Here is an 18,076-nt window from a genome sequence, read left to right on the forward strand (position 1 = left end):
GTACCAATATTAAGTACATAAAAACACGGATATTTGAGAAATTACACCTAAAAAGTAAAAATATCGACATCATCGCTGAATGATACTGATACTACCCTTTGGTATCGACATTTGAATCGATCCACCCCGCGCTCATAAATAGGACTGGAAGCTTCCTGCTGGCTGTCTGCTCAGTGCTTTTGCAGTGGACAGGCTCTGCAGCCAGCAGGTGACATTAACGTCTCAAGATCCACCCCTCCCCATTCAGACTACACGGAAGTCGCCAATCAAAATGTCCAAGCCGCTGACAGACCAGGAGAAAAGGAAACAGATCTCAGTTCGGGGTTTGGCCGGCGTGGAAAATGTCGCGGACCTCAAAGTGAATTTCAACCGACATCTCCACTTCACTCTGGTCAAAGACAGAAATGTGGCCACTAAACGGGACTACTACTTCGCGCTGGCTAACACTGTCCGGGACCACCTGGTGGGCCGCTGGATCCGCACCCAGCAGCACTACTATGAGACGGACCCTAAAGTAAGCAGCAGTGCAGCATTTCTGTTGAGTGGAGGTGTGTGTGTGCTCGTGCGTGTTGCCTTCACTGTGCATCGTCCCAGCTGTTGCACACATTACAATCTAGAACCAGTGTAGCATTTTTATTGCTAAAACCTAGCATGGATGCTTGAATCTGTCAGGCATATTAGAGTCCTGCAGTGCAGCCAAAACGATGCGGTTACGTAACAGTGCAGGTCGCCCTCTTGCATCCCTCCCCCCGCCTCCCAGAATGGCCCCCACTGTGAGGACCAAGTCTGCATATTTTCACGTGCGGGGGAACACATAATTGTAACCATGACAACCATATAAACCGCAGAGCTAATATTCTCTCAAGTACTAGCATAAACATTAGTGTTTTGCCATGATTCAGTTCTTCTACCAAGCAGTGTAAACAATGACTGACTCCCGCATATGACATGCATTTCTCCCAGCACAGCTGTTGTTTCCTGAATGTCACACAGCCTTTTTTAGGCATGTTTGTGTTATTTTTATACTATTTCTCCCCCCACTCCTGCTCACACAGAGAGTCTACTACCTCTCTTTGGAGTTCTACATGGGGCGCACTCTGCAGAACACCATGGTCAATTTAGCCTTGGAGAACGCCTGCGACGAAGCCACTTATCAGGTGAGGCGTAAGGTGGAGGTGATACTTTGTGTTGTGTTTTGTGCTCACTGGGATGTCTTCCTAGCTGGGTCTGGACATGGAGGAGCTGCAGGACATTGAGGAAGATGCGGGTCTAGGGAACGGAGGACTGGGTCGTCTGGCTGGTGAGTCTCCTTCGCTTTTCTTCTCAGTGTTTTCTTGGACTTTGTGTCATAGAAGTTTCCTTGAAGCTCTTTTGCATTTTTTCTCAGCTTGCTTCCTGGACTCCATGGCTTCTCTGGGTCTGGCTGCATACGGATACGGTATCCGCTACGAGTTTGGTATCTTTAATCAGAAGATTGTGGATGGGCGACAGGTAATAATAATAATACATTCATTCATTTTCTACCGCTTGCGGGGGGTGCTGGAGCCTATCCCAGCTGTCTTCGGGGCATGAGGCGGGGTACACCCTGGACTGGTCGCCAGCCAATCACAGGGCACATATAGACAAACAACCATTCACACTCACATTCATACCTATGGACAATTTGGAGTCGCCAATTAACCTAGCATGTTTTTGGAATGTGGGAGGAAACCGGAGTACCCGGAGAAAACCCACGCATGCACGGGGAGAACATGCAAACTCCACACAGAGATGGCCGAGGGTGGAATTGAACCCTGGTCTCCTAGCTCCTAGCCCTAATAATAATACATTTTATTTGTATAGCGCTTTTCAGAGTACTCAAAGACGCTTTACAGTAGAGAAAAATAAATAAAAACATAGTAAAATATGCATTAAATTGCAATATCTATCTGTATCTATAGGTATGCTGCTTAGGACAGTGTAGTTTTACAGTACATAATCATCAATAATCATCATACATAATACATAATCATCATAATCATCAAGCCAGACCTACTAAATTGCATGATAAAATATATCACATTAACATATAATGGTATGATAAAATGCACATGTTTTAGTACAGGGGTCTCAAACATGCAGCCCGCGGGCCAAATGTGGCCCGCAGGACACCAGTTTGAGGCCCCCGCCTTGATATGAAAGTTTAATGTTAGTGCGGCACCGTGCAAGTTTGATATGGATGCTGTATGGTATCATGTACCCAGAAAAAATTATTACGTTTGATTAATGTTCATGTTAAAGGTTAAATAACTGTTAATAGTTATCCTCCCTATCCGTGTGGAAGTGGTAAGTTTTTGGCTATTTAAGTTTAAAGGAAATAACTTGGAGGCTACCGTTTAGGTCGCTAGCTCTCGAGTTTGCGAGTTAGCATGTGTCTCAAGACCCTGCAGTTGCGCAATATGTTGTAAATAAAAAGAGTATGAATGTGACTATAGTCGTGTTTTGTCATGTCTACAGGGCTCTAATAATGCTTTGTTCATTTTAATCTGAAAAAAATAATTTGTCTACCCACCAACTATATGTGGTTTCTTAAGTTTTTATTATTTGCCGTTTTATTATTATTATTATATTTATTTATTACTGATCGATTGATTTTCTTTATTCTTGATTTATTTATTTATTTTTCATCTTATTTTGTGTAGAAAAATAAAAAGTAAGATATTTGAGAACAGTGGAATGTTTTATCAGAGCTTTTCTTGTAGAAAATTGGAACCAAAGCGAAGTTTTTTAATTTTTTTTTGTTTTTAATAAAATATGTTTTTAATGCACACGACTGCACATGTGCACAGGTGGAGGAGGCCGATGACTGGCTGCGTTATGGCAATCCGTGGGAGAAGGCTCGCCCTGAATACATGCGCCCTGTCCACTTCTATGGACGAGTGGAGCACACAGCGGAGGGTGTCAAATGGGTGGACATGCAGGTTACTGCTGATTGAGCATGCTATAGTGCCCTGAGTCTGAATCAATAGGGCCATAATGCTGGTGGTTAACAATAAGAATTCAACAATTAATAGAAATATTTTTTGGCATCCAGGTGGTCCTGGCCCTCCCCTATGACACCCCTGTTCCAGGCTACAGGAACAACATCGTCAACACCATGAGACTGTGGTCTGCTAAGGCTCCGTGTGACTTCAACCTCCAAGACTGTATGTAAGAAACATTGTTTGGCCTCAGTGATGACATCATAAACTCCTTTTATTGTTGTTCGCTATAGTTAACGTTGGTGGCTACATTCAAGCGGTGCTCGACAGAAACCTGGCTGAGAACATCTCGAGGGTTCTCTACCCTAACGATAATGTGAGTATGGGGATGACTTCCTGCTTTATGAGGTACATGAAATGAATATTGTAGATTTTTATGGGACAATACTATGGAAATTGAACATAGATATACTGTACTTTAGAGTAGTCAGTGTACAGCTTTTTCCTCATGAGGGTCGCGGGGGGGCGGGCGGGGGGGGGGTGCTGGAGCCCATCCCAGCTGTCTTGGGGCTAGAGGCGGGGTACACCATGGACTGGTCGCCAGCCAATCACAGGGCACATATAGACAAACAACCATTCACACTCACATTCATACCTATGGACAATTTGGAGTCGCCAATTAACCTAGCATGTTTTTGGAATGTGGGAGGAAACCGGAGTACCCGGAGAAAACCCACGCATGCACAGGGAGAACATGCAAACTCCACACAGAGATGGCCGAGAGTGGAATTGAACCCTGGTCTCTCTGCGTGCTAACCACTAGACTACCGTGCCGCCCTCAACAGAGCCATTATTAATAGCAAATAGCTGGCAGCAGCATCGTCCGGTTCTGTGGTCCGGTTTCCAGCCATGGTGAGTGGTTTATTCCAAAATGATCGAGCAAATACTGAACGTAAATAGCGGGTAACACAAGTGAGTCGTTCACATTGAATACGTCCAAATTGTGTCCATCATAGCACCATCGTTATCCAACGCTGCCTTAATCACCTTGGGCATGGAATTCACCAGAACTGCACAGGTTGTGGTGGAGCTGGTGGATGTTGGACACCTTCCTCACGCTTTAGGATACCCCACAGGTACTCAATTGGGTTCAGGTCTGGAGGAGATCCAGTATACTTGGCTAGCTTCCCCAACAAGGCACTTGGAGGTCATCTTGGAGGTATGTTTGGTCTCCATGGGCCCAATAGTTGCTTGACAATTTCCCAGTTCATGTTGGAATTCAATTCTTCCCAGCTTCCCAGACCATAGCACTACCACCACCACGTTTAACTGGAAGTAGGACACAATTATACTGCTACTCACTTGTGTTGCCAGCTATTTATCCAATAACGGCTGTACACTGACTACTCTAAAGTACAGCAAGTCTTCCAGGTCCAGAAGCAGCCAAACAGACGCAGGCCATCACACTACCACCACCATATTTTACTGTTTGTTCTTTTTCTGAAATGCGACGTAACTTTTTATGAAATATGTCGTGGGACAACCAGGGTTCAATTCCACCCTCGGCCACCTCTGTGTGGAGTTTGCATGTTCTCCCCGTGCATGCGTGGGTTTTTTTTCTCCGGGTACTCCGGTTTCCTCCTACATTCCAAAAAAAACATGCTAGGTTAATTAGCGACTCCAAATTGTCCATAGGTATGAATGTGAGTGTGAATGGTTGTCTATATGTGCCTTGTGATTGGCTGGCGACCAGTCCAGGGTGTACCCCGCCTCTCGCCCATAGACAGCTGGGATAGGCTCCAGCACCCCTGCGACCCTCGTGAGGAAAAAGCGGTATAGAAAATGATAATTAGATAATTAGTATTTTTGTATGGTAACGCGCAGACCTCACAGCTAGGAGACCAGGGTTCAATTCCACCCTCGGCCATCTCTGTGTGGAGTTTGCATGTTCTCCCCGTGCATGCGTGGGTTTTCTCCGGGTACTCCGGTTTCCTCCCACATTCCAAAAACATGCTAGGTTAATTGGTGACTCCAAATTGTCCATAGGTATGAATGTGAGTGTGAATGGTTGTTTATCTATATGTGCCCTGTGATTGGCTGGCGACCAGTCCAGGGTGTACCCCGCCTCTCGCCCATAGACAGCTGGGATAGGCTCCAGCATGCCCGCAACCCTCGTGAGGAAAAAGGGGTAGAAAATGAATGAATGAATGTAGTGGGACACTTCAAGTTTGGATGTTTTCCTTCCTTAATAGTAAAATGTTTCATTTAAAAACTGTATTTTGTGTTGTCATGGACTAATATTTTAATTTGTTTGTTTTGTTAGTATTGTCCCTTTGTAAGACATACAAAATGAATTGTGAGATATTGTCAGGTAGCATTAGCGCTAATACAACAGAAGGGGTCATGGTTGATTAATAATGGTTGATTATTAACAAGAAATGTAATATATTCGTGTCGCTATTTTTGGTACGTCAGTTCTTTGAGGGCAAGGAGCTTCGCCTGAAACAGGAGTACTTTGTGGTGGCCGCCACGCTTCAAGACATAATCCGACGATTCAAAGCTTCCAAGTTTGGCTCCACCGAGTTTGTGCGCTTGGATCTGTCGGCACTACCTGATAAGGTTGGTCCAAGAAAGGACTGGAGAGTTCTTTATAAGGAGACCAGAGTAAATTCTTTGTGTGTTTTGCTAGGTGGCCATCCAGCTTAATGATACACATCCTGCTTTAGCCATCCCGGAGCTGATGAGGATCCTCGTGGATATTGAGAAACTCTCCTGGGAGAAGGTTTGTGTATCTCATTATATGTGAGCTTTTATTTTCCCTTACATGGACTCCACTAGAATTATTGTGTCAGGCGTGGGACATCGTGGTGCGTACATGTGCCTACACCAACCACACCGTGCTGCCTGAGGCCCTAGAACGCTGGCCCGTAGATCTCTTCCATAACCTGCTACCTCGTCACCTGGAGATCATCTACGAGATCAACAGGAGGCACCTGGAGGTATCCGGCAATCCTTGCTGTGTCTTGTCTGTCTTATCTTCACCCTCGTTATCACGTTATCTGTGCTTCCAGCGCATCGCTAAGCTCTATCCCAACGACGTTGACCGCATACGCCGCATGTCCCTCATCGAGGAGGGTGATGTCAAGAAGATCAACATGGCTCACTTGTGCATCGTGGGGTCGCACGCCGTCAATGGAGTGGCGCGGATCCACTCTGAAATCATCAAAAACACAGTGTAAGATGATTCGGCTTCTTCTGTGTGTGTGTGTGTGTGTATACATACTATAAAGCAGGGGTCTCAAACACGTGGCCCGCGGGCCAAATGTGGCATTTGGAACCCAGACCTACTAAAATGCATGATAAAATATATCACATGAACATATAATGGTATGATAAAATGCACATGTTTTAGTACAGGGGTCTCAAACATGCGGCCCGCGGGCTAAATGTGGCCCGCAGGACACTAGTTTGAGGCCCCAGCATTGGTATGAAAGTTTAATATTAGTGCGGCCCGCACAAGTTTGATATGGATGCTGTATGGTATCATGCACCCAGAAAAAATTATTACGTTTGATTAATGTTCATGTTAAAGGTTAAATAACTGTTAATAGTTATCCTCCCTATCCGTGTGGAAGTGGTAAGTTTTTGGCTATTTAAGTTTAAAGGAAATAACTTGGAGGCTACCGTTTAGGTCGCTAGCTCTCTAGTTTGCGAGTTAGCATGTGTCTCAAGACCCTGCAGTTGCGCAATATGTTGTAGATAAAAAGAGTATAAATGTGACTCTAGTCGTGTTTTGTCATGTCTACAGGGCTCTAATAATGCTTTGTTCATTTTAATCTGAAAAAAATAATTTGTCTACCCACCAACTGTGATTTAAGTTTTTATTATTTGCTGTTTTATTATTATTATATTTATTTATTTATTACAGATTGATTGATTTTCTTTATTCTTGTTTTGTTAATTTTTCATCTTATTTTGTGTACCTGATGCGGCCCAGTCTCACCCAGACCCGAGCTCCAGTGGCCCCCAAGTAAATTGAGTTTGAGACCCCTGCTATAAAGTGACCATCTTTGCTGTCTTGTGCAGCTTCAAGGACTTCTACGACATGGATCCTCACAAGTTTCAGAATAAGACAAATGGCATCACACCGAGGCGCTGGCTTCTCATGTGCAACCCTGGACTGGCGGATGTCATCGCTGAGGTGGGTTGGCCCTTGAACGAAAGGCGATTATATAATAGTAGAAAATACATTAAAACATGTTTTAATGTCACACACATTTGGAAATGTCTGTGTACTTTGTCGCCCTCTAGTGGTAGCTTTGACTCAATCCCACCCTCAGCCATCTCTGTGTGGACTGTGAAAAATACAGAGTATACAGTCCCTGACTTATCCGCCATTAGAACAGCATTTTTGTGTAACAAAGTAACTAACATCAGTAAAAAGTTCTTTTAGAGTGCTTGAAATAACCATTTTTTTAACAAAATGGTGATATCAATTTGAAAAACAAAATACCTGCAATATCATAGTACTACTTTTATAGTATACAAAAGGACCTTCGCATTGCTTGCTAGCGGCAGGTCCTCATGGTGTCTCGCTAAGTATTATTTTTTAAAAATAAGACATTTAAGATGTGAACTCTTGTGTCACGCTAAATGTGTTTCCTGGGGGATTTTTCATGGCAGGTGGACAGGAAGTGACGCCAAAGGTTCAGGGTTGAGTTTTAAATTGTCATGGAACAGTAACCCAGGTTATTATTGTGATATTATTATTATCATGCCTGTTCTAGCAATCACATCTGGTGCCTATCACCCGACAATTACTGGCACCTAGTGGTCAGTGTAGAATACTACATTCACAATGCCTTGTATTTGTATTTTAGTTCATTTAGTTAGCTCAGTAAGCCATGTTTATGTTTGAGAATGCTTAATTTAGGCCAAGAATAAGTAAATACATGTATTTTACTGATAATAGGCTGTATAAAACTACAAAACAGGGAGAATGTATGTATTTATTTAAAAATGTGTGAGTTAGCAATGTTCAATGTAGCAAGGGACGACTGTATTACATAAAATATGCTAAGTAAATTACATTAACTACATTAAAGAAAATGGTTTATGATATTCAATCAGGCTGCACAGTGGTCGAGTGGTTAGCACACAGGCTTTACAGCTAGGAGACCCGAGTTAAATTCCACCCCCGGCCATTTCAGTGTGGAGTTTGCATGTTCTCCCCGTGCATGCGTGGGTTTTCTCCGGGTACTCCGGTTTCCTCCCACATTCCAAAAACATGCTAGGTTAATTGGCGACTCCAAGTTGAATAATATAATAATAGAATTGTCTTTTACTTTAACAGAGAATTGGTGAGGACTACATTCGGGACCTGGACCAGCTGAAGAAACTCCTGGATTTTGTGGACAATGATACTTTCATCCGTGACGTTGCCAAAGTCAAACAAGTACGACCCCCTAAATAAAGATGACTGCTTTGCTGTCAGTCGAGTCATGCAACTTTTTCTATGGACTGCAGGAGAACAAAATGAAATTTGCCGCCCACCTTGAGGAGCACTACCACGTGAAGATCAACGCCAGCTCCATGTTCGACGTGCAGGTGAAGAGGATCCACGAGTACAAGAGGCAGCTGCTCAACTGCCTGCACATCATCACGCTCTACAACCGTGGGTGCTTCCTCTTGTCGGACGTCAGCAGTTTGGAGGAGATGTGAAAATTTCTGCTGTTTTGTGTCCGCGTGCAGGCATCAGGAAGGAGCCCAACAAGTCTTGGACTCCGAGGACCATCATGATTGGAGGAAAGGTCACTAAGGCTAATAGATGCACACATATTTCATCAACATTCACAGTAGACTCAGAATAATAAGAATAAGTAAATAAAATATGTCAGTAGGGGCAGCACGGCGGTCTAGTGGTTAGCGCGCAGACCTCACAGCTAGGAGACCAGGGTTCAATTCCACCCTCAGGCATCTCTGTGTGGAGTTTGCATGTTCTCCCTGTGCATGCCACATTCCTAAAACATGCTAGGTTAATTGACGACTCCAAATTGTCCATAGGTATGAATGTGAGTGTGAATGGTTGTTTGTCTATATGTGCCCTGTGATTGGCTGGCGACAAGTCTAGGGTGTACCCCGCCTCTCGCCCAAAGACAGCTGGGATAGGCTCCAGCACCCCCGCGACCCTCGTGAGGAAAAAGCGGTAGAAAATGAATGAATGAATAAATATGTCAGTAAAGCTAAATGAAATGGGGTGGGCGGGGCTAATAAAACAGTGAAACAGGAAGCATACCGTATATATGTGAGTTATATGACTGTGTCCAGGCGGCTCCAGGTTACCACATGGCTAAGCTGATCATCAAGTTGATCACGTCCATCGGTGACGTGGTCAACAACGACCCAGTGGTGGGAGATCGTCTCAAAGTCATCTTCCTGGAGAACTACAGAGTGACTCTGGCTGAGAAAGGTCAGTAATTCATGTCACATGTTTTTTTCCAAATGAGTTTATGACGGATTATACCCCACAGTTATCCCGGCGGCCGATCTGTCGGAGCAGATCTCCACGGCAGGCACCGAGGCATCGGGTACGGGTAATATGAAGTTCATGCTGAACGGCGCTCTCACCATTGGCACCATGGACGGCGCCAACGTGGAGATGGCGGAGGAGGCCGGCGAGGAGAACCTCTTCATCTTTGGCATGAGAGTGGACGATGTGGAGGCTCTGGACAAAAAGGGGTGAGGTTTAATAATCATGGACTTTACATGCTGGTATGCTAAGCTGAAAATGTTGCTTCTGCAGCTATGATGCTATGGCGTACTACAACCGCATCCCTGAGCTGAAGCAGGCCGTGTCTCAGATAGCAGGAGGCTTGTTCAGCCCTCATCATGTGGACCTCTTCAAAGATCTCGTCAATATGCTGATGCACCACGACAGGTCACGGCTCTTTTATTTTCTTTAGTCGCACAAAATATGTTCAATAAATAAATAAATACGTAGCTAGAAGGTCTTTGTTTGTGCTGCAGGTTCAAGGTGTTTGCCGACTACGAGGCTTATATGGAATGCCAGGAGAGAGTGAGCGCCCTCTACAAGGTCAGTACTTGCCTAGAACAGGGGTGCCCAATACGTCTATCGCAACAGTAGTGTGCGTCACTTTGTCAGTCAGTCAGCAGACATTGAACTCCCCCCTGATTTGCAGCTACACACTTCGATGCGACCTATGGACAATTTGGAGTCGCCAATTAACCTAGCATGTTTTTGGAATGTGGGAGGAAACCGGAGTACCCGGAGAAAACCCACGCATGCACGGGGAGAACATGCAAACTCCACACAGAGATGGCCGAGGGTGGAATTGAACCCTGGTCCTCCTAGCTGTGAGGTCTGTGTGCTAACCACTCGACGCCGTGACGCCGGTAACAAACTTATCAAGTCAAAATATTAAGTGTAAAAACAGAAGTGGTGGCATGGCGTTCTAGTGGTCAGCGCGCAGACCTCACAGCTAGGAGACCAGGGTTCAATTCCACCCTCGGCCATCTCTGTGTGGAGTTTGCATGTTCTCCCCGTGCATGCGTGGGTTTTCTCCGGGTACTCCGGTTTCCTCCCACATTCCAAAAACATGCTAGGTTAATTGGCGACTCCAAATTGTCCATAGGTATGAATGTGAGTGTGAATGGTTGTTTGTCTATATGTGGCCTGTGATTGGCTGGCGACCAGTCCAGGGTGTACCCCGCCTCTCGCCTGAAGACAGCTGGGATAGGCTCCAGCACCCCCATGACCCTCGTGAGGAAAAAGCGGTAGAAAATGAATGAATGAATGAAAACAGAAGTGCACAGCATTGGTGTTCTTGAGTACCACTAGATGGAGCCCGCATACCGACTGTGGTGCTCACACCACAGTTTCAGAATATACATTCTACACACACACACAGTGTACAGTCGAATAGAGATAAGTTAGCATACGGTAGCAGTCAAACTTGCCAACAGTTTTGTCATTTGATGACTAGTTCCATGTTGCGCCAACAGGTGGAGCTGTGTGGTAGTAGAGGGTGACCCTGCAAATGTTGGTATCGATATGATCAGGGTATCGTAGCTTTGTGTTAACTCGATACTGCAAACTCGATACTTTTGTGTGAGGTGTGGTTAGTCCACATTTTCATGAATAACACAGGATTCAATGTGCCAAAGGATAAAATACAACAGTTTGTTACATGAAACAATCGACAGCGTATGAGAATTTAATTGAAAACCGAATCATTCAAAACAGGCATTCCACTGTATTTTTTTTTTTGAAAATTACGTGCCAGAAGATAGCAAATGCATTTTAAGTCATTTACACAACAGTTAAGCAATGTTTATGTTTAGCATTTTGTTCCCTTACTTTACCAAGAATGAACCGAACCGTGAACTTAAAACATATGGAACTGTGTCGATGCTGTACCATTACTCCATAAATAATACTATTGATATTTGTATCGAACCAACCCACACAAAGAGCCACATCTTCTGTGTGTGCTTATTTGCTAGAACCCTAAAGAGTGGACCAAGATGGTGATCCGGAACATCGCAGCCTCGGGTAAATTCTCCAGTGACCGCACCATTTCCCAATACGCCAGGGAGATCTGGAACATCGAGCCCAGTTTGGAGAAGATTGGCGCCCCAGATGATCCTCGCTAAAAGTGCGCGTAGTGCCCCGCCAACCCTCCCGCTGTTCAATCCCTAGCTCAGCTGTTTTAAAAAGCTTGTTAGGATCCACTGTGTTGAACTAATCCATGTATTCAAACATGAGTCGTCATAGCGATTGGACCACACTGCCTTTCTCCGCCCACCCGAGCCTGAAAGCCTTTAAAAACACTCCAGAATGCCGGCATCTTCTCCACTGTGACGTGTGAAAAGTCTACTGTAGGTCTTCCATGGAGGACGATGTGATTACTGCTGTCCTCCATTTAATGCATGTTGCTGTCTGTCCTTATCTCTACTGCCTCACACCTAAGTGACTCTGTTAGACGTGTGTGTTCTTTATGTGTTTGTGTATTTGATCCCAGTACTGTACATGGAAGCTGTCTCTTGGGTCAATAAATAGCAAATGTAGCCCACAAGTTTGGATGATGTCCTGGTTTCTGTGGTTCTGGAGTGCAGACCGAAAGGGTCCCCATTTGCTGCTGTTTAGAGCTGTACAGAAGGTGTGCATAATATTTTTTAAAAAGACAGAATAAGCTCTAATGTAGTCAAACAAACCCAAATAACAAATAAATAGCAAAATAAATATGTCTCATGCCCTGCCATAGTCGTTGTATAAGAGATCCAAAGACTGACTGAAAGGGGCCCAAATAATTAGTTGTTATTAAAAAAATTAATAATTTTTTTTCATGGGACCCAGAATTCCTGGTGGCACCCCTGTTGACAGCTGTCAGTCAATTAATGGCACCGCCCCCTTTCTTCCATCCTCATGTTCATCATATTAAAACATTGAAGGTCTCACCTGATCCCCCCCATTTGTTGCGGCTACTCCTCACACTCTGACATGGACTGCAGCGCTTACAGTAAGTCATTGCTTGCTTTTCTTATTAATATGATTTTTTTTTAGGCTTCTATGGAAAAAAAAACTAACAATAAAAAGCATAAACACACTAAATGTTTAACTATTATACGCACATCATTGTTTGAAATTAAACATATCAACAACACGGGTGCTATCCCAACAGCCTTTTAAATTGGCCCTCAGCATATTGATAAAAATGTAATTAATTAATTGATGAATCTATCGTAATTTGCTTTGCCACCTGTAAAGTTGAACATTAACCATACCCATGGAACATTGCCACATTTTGTGATATTATATTTTACTGGGTTTTGATGTGAAAGACAAAAAGTACAATTTTCACATTTTTTACAAATTAAAAAGTGTGGCATGCAAAAGTATTAATGCCACTTTTGTCTAAGTGCAGCCTTTTGTCTTCATAAATTGCCTGCTGATTATTGAGCGATCAGATGTTGACCTATAGATTAAATAGATATCACCTGAACTATGAACTAATCTCAGTATAAATGCAGGTTTGTTAAGAGAATAGGTGAGCGTACAGCATCATGGAGTCCAAGAAACTCACCAGAGGAGTCAGGGATAAAGTTGTAAAGAACTTTAAAGCAGGATTAGGCAATGGCGGAGACATTGCAGTAGCCAAGGTGAGACCATTACTAATATAATGGTGGACATAAGTTGATAAACTGAATTGTCTAGATGAAAGTAACGAGGGATGACCACTATGTAAATAGATAGACGCCAACATCGCCGCCATTTTGAATGGGTCAAGGATTTTTTTGTGTGTGTATCGCAGCAGTGGACAAACTCAACCACCCCTGGCCACCCCGTCTAGAAGTTTTGGACCCTCTTTTAGAACAATTAATAGCCACGCATTGTACCGTGGACGTGTTTTCAATGTATAGTTTGTAGTTTCTGCTCACCATCATGGCGGCCAAACCCGCGCAGCATGATACGGAAGTACTTACCGATTGGCCCTACTGGTTTAATTCTAAAGTCCTTGATTAACGTGCCCACTCAAGCTCCCAATATTAACAGATGTATGTGCTGAATCACACTTTAGAATTTATGTCAATATAGTGAGAAAACTTGACCGCACCCGACTAAAGTAATCATGGAAAACTTACCTACAGCTTGCAGTTCATGCTAGACGCAATATAGGTGGCTCGTGCTCGTGTTGTGTGCTGCAGTGAAATGCGTCCAAGCGGAAACAGCGGTTAGACTGAACTAATATTCTGCACCACAGAACCGCGTTTGACAAAATTGTCCCGAGTTTGAGTATCTCAGTTCATCTTCTGGAAATGGAAATAGTATAGAACTGATTTAATATACAAAATGTATAATTTTAGAATTGTTAAAAATACATTGCTATAATGTTAAAATGGGGATTAGTAGTAGCTAGGGGGAATTGACTGATAATATCAGCATGTAAAGGGCTTAAAACTGACACTAGACTGTGTGTGTGTGTGTTTGTGCACAGCGATGGATCCCCTGGAGGTTCCCCCTCTCACCCCAACGAGTAAGGAGGTGCTGTGCAAGGCCTTGAGTGACAGTTTTGCCGGTTTCACCCAGGAGAGACTCACCCACCGCTTCCCGCAAGGTGAAACACCTGAGCTTCCAGAGGACCTCCATGAGGAGAGTCATTGTGGGGGGTTTATTTCTCCTCCAGATGTCACCTTATGGTCTGAGTGGGAGGTGAATCACTGGCTGGACTGGTGCCGCGCTGAGTTTGGTCTGCACTTGCTGGGCTCAGAACTGAAGGGCCTGCAGGGTCATGAGTTGTGTGGCCTGGACCGTGAGGCTTTCCTGGGCCTCACGTCTGACTATACCGCAGGAGAGATTATGTGGGAGCACTTGGAGATCATGAGACGTGGTACCGAAGAAACACAACTATTGGCCATCATGCAAATAACATGTCAGAAGTTGCCAACTTTTTCTTTTTTTTTTTTTACCTACAGAGAATGATGGCGTCTGGAGTGCTGCACAGACAACGTGCACAGAATCCTTCCTCTGCCAGCCTCCTAGCATTAAAGGTGAATATTGTCCATGTACACTTACACATTCTTGTTGAATATTCTTTACTTATAATCTCAGACTAGCAAAGCTACCATGAGATGGCCTGGTCCTCCTAGCTGTGAGGTCTACGCGCTAACCACTCGACCGCCGTGCCGCCCTCAACATTAATATTCATTCATTCATTTTCTACCGCTTTTCCTCACAAGAGTCGCGGGGGTGCTGGAGCCTATCCCAGCTGTCTTCGGGCGAGAGGCGGGGTCGCCAATCACAGGGCACATATAGACAAACAACCATTCACACTCACATTCATACCTATGGACAATTTGGAGTCGCTAATTAAACTAGCATGTTTTTGGAATGTGGGAGGAAACCGGAGTACCCGGAGAAAACCCACGCATGCACGGGGAGAACATACAAACTCCACACAGAGATGGCCGAGGGTGGAATCGAACCCTGGTCCTCCTAGCTGTGAGGTCTACGCGCTAAACAGTAGACCGCCGTGCCACCCTCAACAGTAATATTCATTCATTTTCTTCCGCTTTTTTCCTCACAAGGATCGCGGTGGTGCTGGAGCCTATCCCAACTGTCTTCGGGCGAGAGGCGGGGTACACCCTGGACTGGTCGCCAGCCAATCACAGGGCACATATAGACAAACAACCATTCACATTCATACCTATGGACAATTTGGTCCTCCTAGCTGTGAGGTCTACACGCTAACCACTCGACCGCCGTGTCGCCCTCAACATTATTATAAAAAAACAATAAAAATATTTCAATTAGTCGATTGTCTTCGTGACTCCAAGCATGGAATCTGATTGAATCTGTCCTTTCAGAGAGCGACTCCGAAGCAGAGACATCTTCCAGTGGCAACTTCCTGTGGACCGACACCGAGGTGCAGTGTGAGGACATTTTCACTTTAACACAACCGTACAAAAGCTTCAAGGAGTATGTGGGAGACAAGACAGACGTGGGCAATGCGGTGATACCAGCAGCCATGCTCGCTGGTTATACTGGTGAGTCACTTGTGCGTGTGTGTGTGTGTGTGTGTATTTGTCATGATCCAACATCATTTTAGCTGACTGTTAATATGTGAACAGGAAATGGTCCCATTCAACTGTGGCAGTTTTTACTGGAGCTGCTGACTGACCGCAGCTGTCAGTCATGTATCAGTTGGACGGGAGACGGTTGGGAGTTCAAGCTGACTGACCCTGATGAGGTAGACATTTTTAGCTCGTAAAATTAGACAATGTTTAGTCAAATTGAATATTTGAACAATTACATTCAACCAAAAAGGTCAAAAGGTTTTGGTGCTCCAGGTGGCGCTGCTGTGGGGACGCAGGAAGCACAAACCCAAGATGAACTATGAGAAACTGAGCAGGGGCCTACGCTACTACTATGACAAGAACATCATCCGGAAGACGGCGGGCAAACGCTACGTCTATCGCTTTGTCTGCAACTTGCAAGAGCTGCTGGGATATGAGCCGGGGGAGTTGCATGCCATGTTAGACATCGGCGCCAAAGCCTAGTAATTAAAACATGAGCGGGAGCAAAATTTTCCGATTATTTTATCCAGCCACTATGGTAAATACAGACCTTTTTTTTTTTTAACAAACTCTATCTATTGGGCCAACCTTTAAGTGAACCTAAAATTTATGTGGCCAGATTTTTAAACCATGAAAAGAAGGCAAGTGGACGTGCTGATTTAATTTTACAAGCCAGTGAACAAGTTATCAGACATGCAGCGAGTGAGTGCGGCAGGATTACTTCCACCACTTTCACTAATGGAAGACAGGAGAGTCTTTTTGTCCTCATAGCCGAATGTTGGTTGGTTATGCCGATTGGACGATCTTTGTGTCGCCAACATAAATACAAATATGGTCCTGACATGCAGATACACTCTACAGTGTTGAGCTGCACACCTAATACACCATAAAGCGTGTGATAAACCATCTGGTTCACACACTGACTTGTGCATGCATAACATAGTCTCTCTCATGTATATGTATGGCTTTAAATTAATTCCGCACAACAGCAGGTGGTGGACTACAAAGTATTACTAATTGCTGCTTTAAGAACAACCTTAATATGAGGGCACGTTGCATTAAGCGGCCACTCGAGGGCACTAATAGGAATCACAGGAATAGAGGAGGTTTTGGAGGCCTGTTGCTGTTGTGTTCCTGGCTGAGACAGTTCAGCCACCTTGCCTTCAGTGCTGCCCACACTGGTGTATGAATGCCCCAGGGCAGCTGTGGCTACATATGTACTTTACCATCACCACTGTGTGACTGAGGAGTGAATGAAAAATGGCTTCACTTTCTTTGTGAAGCGCTTTGGGAGCCTTGAAAAGCGCTGTAAAATCTATTCTATTAATTGATTTTTTTAACTTAAAAAAAAAAACTCGGTGTGCACGGTGTGGAAGTGGTTAGCGCCCGAGTTCGATTCCCCCACTCGGGCATCTCTGTGTGCATACTCCGGTTTCCTCCCACATTCCAAAAACATGCTAGGTTAATTGGCGACTCCAGATTGTCCATAGGTATGAATGTGAGTGTGAATGGTTGTTTGTCTATATGTGCCCTGTGATTGGCTGGCGACCAGTCCAGGGTGTACCCCGCCTCTTGCCCAAAGACAGCTGGGATAGGCTCCAGCACCCCCGCGACCCTCATGAGGAAAAGCAGTAGAAAATGAATGAATGAATGAACTTTAAAAAAAATAGCTGCAAACACTGACATTTTACTCAAGGCCACACACTGCAGTGCCGTTGATCGGCCATTCCTCCCTCTCGACCCGTCCCCCAGTGAGCCACACCAGCCAGGGAAGTGTAGCCAACTCACCCTGGTCAGCTTACGAAGCGATCGCATTAATTCACTGACTTTTCCATTGATGTATTGTGGAGCGAGCATGACATGTTTTTAACTTGATGGGTTATTTTGTCTTTCTATTCTTTTCTATGAAAGTCCCCAGGTCAACTCTCCTTCTGAGATCTCCCATGTAGAACGACAAAGACTATTGGAGGTTTGTTTAAACTAGAACAGGAAAATGACCTATATGACCTAGATATATATTTAAAAGAGGTGTGTATGTGCACTCGTGACATCAGGATTTACTTTTTTTCCATAATTGTACAACATTTATTTTAAGATTTTTCTGAAGAACATTGACTCAAATGGTGTTGGTGACTGCAATGGTGTTATCAGAGCCTCAGATGGCCGGCTGTGAAATCAATAGATCCCTAAAAGGAGCAACCAACTGAGCAAAAATACACATGGCTAATGCGTTGCACAGGAGGGGGGGGTGTCTTTCTGCTATTACAAACACCTCTGCTCGGTTTGACAAGTGCACCACGCAGTGAGGTGTTCATCGACTTGATATTCAACAGCCATGGCATGCTTTTCATTTGGATTCAGATTAGGCCATGTTCAACACACACACATACATGTGTCCTTCTGTACTTCTCTATACAGTGCATCAATTATGTTCCAAGACCAGACCCCCTGTGAATTGTGAAAAACTACAAATCATGGATGCACCCATAAAAAGTCCTAAAAATGCCTATTTTGATATACTA

General features: G+C 44.4%; 2 protein-coding genes across 5 annotated transcripts; both read left to right on the plus strand.

The window, feature by feature from the left end:
• The first annotated feature begins 152 nt into the window (after positions 1–152).
• On the plus strand, positions 153–12,055 carry pygmb (phosphorylase, glycogen, muscle b). The gene is made up of 20 exons (XM_058067931.1): positions 153–514; positions 1,056–1,157; positions 1,222–1,300; positions 1,388–1,491; positions 2,829–2,960; positions 3,074–3,185; positions 3,254–3,336; positions 5,436–5,579; positions 5,650–5,742; positions 5,813–5,959; positions 6,032–6,195; positions 7,047–7,161; positions 8,314–8,415; positions 8,487–8,634; positions 8,712–8,770; positions 9,288–9,429; positions 9,491–9,698; positions 9,763–9,897; positions 9,987–10,053; positions 11,484–12,055. The coding sequence occupies exons 1-20, from the start codon at positions 272–274 to the stop codon at positions 11,631–11,633; spliced, it is 2,529 nt and encodes an 842-aa protein (XP_057923914.1). The 5' UTR covers positions 153–271; the 3' UTR covers positions 11,634–12,055.
• Positions 12,056–13,027: 972 nt separating this feature from the next.
• Positions 13,028–16,272, plus strand: LOC131125965 (protein C-ets-2-like). 4 transcript variants are annotated; one of them, XM_058068061.1, is made up of 7 exons: positions 13,028–13,139; positions 13,976–14,095; positions 14,165–14,368; positions 14,454–14,528; positions 15,345–15,524; positions 15,609–15,727; positions 15,828–16,272. In XM_058068061.1, exons 2-7 carry the CDS (start codon positions 13,978–13,980, stop codon positions 16,035–16,037), a joined length of 906 nt encoding a protein of 301 aa, XP_057924044.1. In that variant the 5' UTR covers positions 13,028–13,139; positions 13,976–13,977; the 3' UTR covers positions 16,038–16,272. The 4 variants fall into 4 exon arrangements, with proteins under 4 accessions (XP_057924044.1, XP_057924043.1, XP_057924045.1 ...); XM_058068060.1 differs by lacking the exon at positions 13,028–13,139 and adding an exon at positions 13,694–13,805; XM_058068062.1 differs by lacking the exon at positions 13,028–13,139 and adding an exon at positions 13,694–13,805 and having other exon boundaries at positions 15,805–15,992.
• Positions 16,273–18,076: the final 1,804 nt, after the last annotated feature.

Source organism: Doryrhamphus excisus, chromosome 3 (assembly GCF_030265055.1).
Source record: "Doryrhamphus excisus isolate RoL2022-K1 chromosome 3, RoL_Dexc_1.0, whole genome shotgun sequence".
Taxonomy (NCBI): domain Eukaryota; kingdom Metazoa; phylum Chordata; class Actinopteri; order Syngnathiformes; family Syngnathidae; genus Doryrhamphus; species Doryrhamphus excisus.

What these genes read in the sequence shown, in the direction of transcription:
- LOC131125965 (XM_058068061.1), top strand. Translation starts at nt 13,978, where the DNA reads ATGGATCCCCTGGAGGTTCCCCCTCTCACCCCAACGAGTAAGGAGGTG. An exon ending in CTTGGAGATCATGAGACGTG is followed by an intron (nt 14,369 to 14,453) that starts GTACCGAAGAAA and finishes TTTTACCTACAG; the next exon opens with AGAATGATGGCGTCTGGAGT. An exon ending in CATGCTCGCTGGTTATACTG is followed by an intron (nt 15,525 to 15,608) that starts GTGAGTCACTTG and finishes ATATGTGAACAG; the next exon opens with GAAATGGTCCCATTCAACTG.
- pygmb (XM_058067931.1), top strand. Translation starts at nt 272, where the DNA reads ATGTCCAAGCCGCTGACAGACCAGGAGAAAAGGAAACAGATCTCAGTT. An exon ending in TGACTTCAACCTCCAAGACT is followed by an intron (nt 3,186 to 3,253) that starts GTATGTAAGAAA and finishes TGTTCGCTATAG; the next exon opens with TTAACGTTGGTGGCTACATT. An exon ending in GAGGCTCTGGACAAAAAGGG is followed by an intron (nt 9,699 to 9,762) that starts GTGAGGTTTAAT and finishes TTGCTTCTGCAG; the next exon opens with CTATGATGCTATGGCGTACT.